This window comes from Nannospalax galili, unplaced genomic scaffold, assembly GCF_000622305.1.
Source record: "Nannospalax galili isolate Female #2095 unplaced genomic scaffold, S.galili_v1.0 scaffold2568, whole genome shotgun sequence".
Classification (NCBI taxonomy): Eukaryota; Metazoa; Chordata; class Mammalia; order Rodentia; family Spalacidae; genus Nannospalax; species Nannospalax galili.
The window spans coordinates 237,791-243,306 of record NW_008357491.1 but is presented as its reverse complement, the minus strand read 5'-3'; the positions used below and the strand labels follow the sequence as shown (position 1 = coordinate 243,306).

Sequence of the window (5,516 nt, the reverse complement as noted above, 5' to 3'; positions counted from 1 at the left end):
ACTCACATACGTGCAGGCAATACACTCATACACATAAAATAAAAAAAATAATAAAATATTAAAAAAAAAAGAGTTTAAGGCCATCACCAGATACAAACACAAAACAACAAACACAAAAACAAAGTTTGATAAAAGAGAAAAAGAGCTTCAAGTGTGTACTAGACATAGAGAGTTGACAAGAAAACCCTTATGTTCTGGGTAAATTCCTGTTAAAAGACAATAAAGCAAAATAGCCTTGGTCTTTGACAGTACAATTCATTTCTACAACATATAACCCAACTGCAAGGAATTCATCAAGTACGAGCACACGGACAGGCTGAACGAAGGAGGAGGATAGTAAGTTCCAGGGTAGCTTGGGTAACAGTGACACTGTCTGAAAATAAAATGAAAGGGGCCCTGGTGCTGTAGCTCAGTGGTCCTGGGCGCCAACACCGCTTGCCTGATTTACCGTAAACAATGGCGAAAAACAGAGTAAACCAATTTGACTATGAGCTCTACAAAGGAGAACCGAGTAGTAGCCGACAGTCCCCCAAAACATTTAAAACCAAATCAAACTTTATAAAAGTTCCTCTAAATTCCTCCTTTCTATCCAGAGAAGCAAAATCAAGGGAACTGGAGGGGGTGAAGTTTTGCAAACAAGACACAGCGGCATTGCAACAGGTCACAAGACCGATGTCGTCTGGGACACACTATTATGTCATGTAAGCAGATGTCACACAGATACCAACAAAAGGTTACAATGTCAAAAAGCCCAGGAAAGTGGCACACGGACTGAACTACAACTGCAGCCAGTATCGGATGAGAAAAGAAGAGTAAATCCGGAGAAACAAAACGTGGAATCCGGGAGCGACATCCGAATAGTCGGTGGGATAACGAGGTCGATTCGAGGTCGGTTCTCGCTCGGGACCCGCCAGAGGACCGGAAGTGGAACAGCACCTCAGATCATTCTACCTGGGACAGAACACTTCACCATCACGTATTAACTACGTGGAGAACGTCTTCCAGAACGTGCACACCCAAACCCGGGTGTCGCAGGAATGATTTAGACAGAGTCGGTATGAACGCAACTCAACGCTAAGCAGGGGTGGCCCACAATCAGGCCGGAAAGTGGCTGAGCGGTTCCGGAGCGTGGGCTCGGGGTGCGCAGCTAGCCCCCGGGAGTTTCCTGGAATCACCAGAGTTCAGGAACCGGACAGTAAGGCTGCGAAGTCTACGCGTCCAGAGAGAACTTCAGGTCCCTGGAGCCGGACTCGTAGCCGCCCGGCTCTGCGGACTTGTCAGGCGGGCTGACTCCTCCTCAGCGCCGGCAGCCCCGGCAGCCCCGGCCAGGCCCGCTGCCCTCGCAGGCCCCCAAGCCCCGTACCTGCGTTCCCCGCGCCGCGGCCCCACTGGGCGGCGATACAGTCTCCCTGCGCAGGCTGGAGGGCCATCCCCGGGGGCCCGGGAAAGCCCGAGCCCCGGCTAGTGTCGGAGCCCTGAGCCGCCTTGGCCCCCACCCGACGCAGACCCCCGACTTGGCCAGGGCAGGTTGGTCTCCGTCGACCCGCAGCGCGCAGGCGTACAGGTCGCCACGCCCCCACGTGACCCGCCGCTGGAGGCGGGGCGTGCGCATGCGGGTTGAGGGGCCGGGAAGGGAGCGGCTGGTGGGTTGGTGACTAGCCCGTTGCGTTCTGGGCGGGTTTTTTGTTTTGTTTTGTTTTGTCTTGTTTTGTTTTGGCATCTCATTGCTATTATATATATATATATATATTTATTTTTTTTGTCTTTTTGAAGCAGGGTCTCTCTGTAGCCCCAGGTGTCCTGGAACTCACTATGTAGACCAGGCTGGCCTTGAACTCACAGAGATCCGCCTGCCTCTGCCTCCCAAGTGCTGGGACTACAGGCTGTGCACCACCACGCCTGGCTTTATTTATTTATTTTTAAATAATTTATTGAGCCTTTCATACAAGCAGTTACTTTGCTTAGGACGTCACCTCCCATCATACTTGGCTCCTTCCCGGAGTTAGGGGGTTGACAAGGAGCAGCGCTGTGCGTGGTGGTGATGATGGGGCAGAGTTGTGCACCACTGGTGACGTGCACAAACAAACTCTCCGGACTTTGAGCTCGCCTCACAGTGAGGCGCCCTTGTTTCTAACCAGCTGCACATTCACACCCAATCTCAGTGACTGACCCTCTTTATAGGGTCATCTTCAGAGCCTGCCTCACCTGCCAGATCCCCAGCCAGGATGCCCCTCGCGATGTTAGTGGCTTGGTGAGCCTCTACTCCAACCCCACCACTATTTGCTTTGTTCTTCTGGGACCTCTTGCCTGCAACTGTTGGCTCTCTTGGTTGAGGTCACCTTGGTCTACAGAGTGAATTCTAGTCCAGCTGGGGCTTTAGGAACACCCTGTCTCAAAAGAAAAACAAAATTCAAGAGGCATCTCTGGGGCAACTTTCAAACCAGTAAAGATTACTCAGGTTACTTTAAGAATTAATGTTTAATATATTAAATTTAGTAATTCCCAGACTTGGGGCTGGAGAGATGGCCCAAGGGTTGAGAGCTTTGGCTGCCCAGGTTTGGTTCCCAGCACCCACATGGTAGCTTACAACTTCCATAACTCCAGCTTCAAGGGATCCCATGCCTCTTATGGCCTCTGCCAGCTTTGCACAACATGGCGCAGTTACGTGCAAGCAAAACACTCATACACATAAAATAGGTAAATAATTTTAAAACTTCTTTAAAAAACAAATTCCTGGGACTGGAGAGATGACTCAGCGGTTAGGAGCACTCACTCAGTTCTCTTGCAGAGAACCTGAGTACAATTTCCAGCTCCCCATGGCTGTTAGAAACTGTCCTTAACTCCAGTTCCAGAGTACTCTGATGCCTTCTTCTGACCTCCACCCCATTGCACGACATGGTGCACTCACATGCATGCAGGCAATACACTCATACACATAAAATAAAAATAATAAAAATATTTTTAAAAAGAATGATGTGGGCCAGGTGTGGTGGAAAATATGTGTGTCATCATGGGCAACATGCTTTTGAAATCTGTCTGCACTGGGAAACAGTTTATTTTGATATATCACAGTGAAAGATTTATCGTCCTCTTTTTTTTTTTTTTTTTTTTTTAAAAAAAAAAAAAAAAAAAAAAAAAAAAAAAAGATGAATGAATGCTTGTGCTTAGCTCACTTTCCCCTTATTTTTTATTTTATTTGTTATTTTTATGTGTATTGCCTGCATGTGAGTGCACCGGCATTGTGCAATGCTGCAGAGGTCAGAAGAGGGCGTTGGATTCCCCTGGAACTGGAGTTAAGGTTTCATAGCTGCCATGTGGGTGCTGGGACTCAGGTCCTCTGCAAGAGTAATCAGTGCTCTTAACTGCTGAGCCATCTTTCCAGCCCCCAATAAAATGTATATATTTTTTTAAATCCCAAACTTTGGCAGATGAACAGAACTATCTGACACAATTTGAATTTGCTATAGCAAGAAAGTCTAACCTATTCCATGATAGGTAGGAATGTTGGAGAGAGTGGGTGGCGCGGATGGAGGAGGCACCGAGGCACAGATGGAATTCTCAGCGGGATACAGATTTATTTCGCACGGGGCACCTTTCCCTTGGGGAAGGGAAAGATGTCAGCCCACGGGTTGTGAGCTGGGACTTTATATATGGGGGCTTTAGGGTGTGGAAGGGGGGAATGTTTGGGGGAGAAATCGGAGGGGGAAGCAGAAAAAGCAGGTAGGATTAGGGTGTGGAAGTGTTTACTTTTTTCCTCTTAAGATAAGAGAAAAACAGCTTCTAAAATCTCTGGTTATCAGGTAGAATCTGCTTATCTTATCTTTGGAGGTCAAAGGAAAGGCAGGCTGCTTCTCAGCAGAGTTTGTTTCCCTTGACTCCAAAGGTCAAGGTGAGGTCCCTGTTGGGGAAGGGGGAAACTGCTGCTGTTTGGAACCCTAACATTCCAGTATTCTCTTCCCCATGAGACAACCGTTATATAGGTTCAAACAGTTAAAAAAAAAAAAATCCTAAACTTAGTTCTTCCTTACTTTCAACTGATGAAGTTTATAATGCTACTCCTAATCTCCCAGGTTGTAATAATCATTTCTTTGATCCTTTATTTAATAAACTCAGCTGATTAAAATTATGTGAACATTTGAAACATTTTGGGGGGGGTATTTTTTGAGACAGGGTCTCCCTGTAGCCCCAGCTGTCCTGGAACTCACTATGTAGACCAGGATAGCCTTGAACTCACAGAGATGTGCCTGCCTCTGCCTCCCAAGTGCTGGGATTAAAGGCGTGGGCCACCATGACTGGCTTATTATTTTTATTTTGTGTGTGAGTGTATTGCTTGCATGTAGGTAGGTGCAGTGCCCAAGGAGGTCAGAAGAGAGGGTCAGATCCCCTGGAACTGGAGTTATAGACAGTTGTTAGGTGCCATGTGGGTGCTGGAAATCAAACCCAGGTCCTCTGCAAGAGCAGTCAGTGCTATTAACTGCTGAGCCATCTCTCCAGCCCTGATCCCAGAGTTTTGTGCATGCTAGGCAAGCACTCTACCAACTGAGCTACATCCCCAGCCCTGTAATTATTGTAATGTGAAAAACTGAGTCATGAGGTCTTCCCCCCGCCCAGCCTATAGAGTCTATTTGTTGCACAGTAAGCCACACCTCATATCTTTTCAGCAAGAAAAATACTAAACTTGAATATGAAAAATAAAATGAACTGGGACACAAAATTTGCTTTAAAGTTTTCTTTTAGGGAGATGACATCACACTTAGATGCAACTGAGAAGAACACATTAGAGCTCTTTTGTTCTACACCTATTAATTCAGGAATCCACAGGGAGGGCTCCAGCAGCTCAGGCTCTTTTCTGTAAGTTCTTGCAAAGCCTGTTTCTCAGTGGAGCTGACATTACTGCTGAACCCAGGGTCCTTTCTCTTCAGCTTCCTTCTTTTTCTGATCATTTTTCTTCACCCATATCAGGAAGCTCTCTCAGCTCTTAGAGTGCTTCATATACTGACCATGCACATTAATTCTCTGGTAAGGGCTTGTTTACAAGAATGCCAACAGGCAACACTGAAGACTTCCAGTTTTGCCATGGTAACACTTTGGGACCTTTTGAACATGTTTTCTAAAGGCATAAAAGCACATGCCAGGGGCCTCTCCTCTTTCCCTTCTGTTTGACACTTTGGTGAATTGCTGGAAGACAGGTTCTAGCCAAAGACTGTGAGGTTGGTTGATTATTCTTTTTTAATTTTATTTTTTTGGTGTGGAGGATGAATCCAGGGCCTTGCACATGCTAGCCAGGTAAATGCTCTACCACCCAGCTCTGCTCACAACCCTCATGAAGTCTTTACAAAGTTAAGAGTACAACTTAAAATCACAAGTCTAAATGATTCAAATACACATTTGTCATTGAACCAGAAGAATAATCTGCTAAAATCCTTGAAGTTATCTATAACGTTTTTTCTTTCTTTCTTTCTTTTTTTTTTTTTTTTTTTTTTTTTTTTTTTTTTGAAAAGGGTCTCCCTTTGCCC

At 46.1% G+C, this 5,516-nt stretch overlaps 1 protein-coding gene across 2 annotated transcripts in view; it reads right to left on the bottom strand.

Annotated features, from left to right (window-relative positions):
* Tbc1d20 (TBC1 domain family member 20) overlaps window positions 1-1,570 on the bottom strand; it is a 23,163-nt gene extending 21,593 nt beyond the window's left edge. The window contains exon 1 of one of the 2 annotated variants that reach the window (XM_008855134.3): window positions 1,364-1,570. In XM_008855134.3, coding sequence (XP_008853356.1) covers window positions 1,364-1,430 — 67 coding nt within the window. In that variant the 5' untranslated portion in view covers window positions 1,431-1,570. The remainder of the gene's footprint in view (window positions 1-1,363) is intronic. The other variant, XM_029557198.1, reaches the window with a different exon arrangement.
* Between the last annotated feature and the right edge of the window lie 3,946 nt (window positions 1,571-5,516).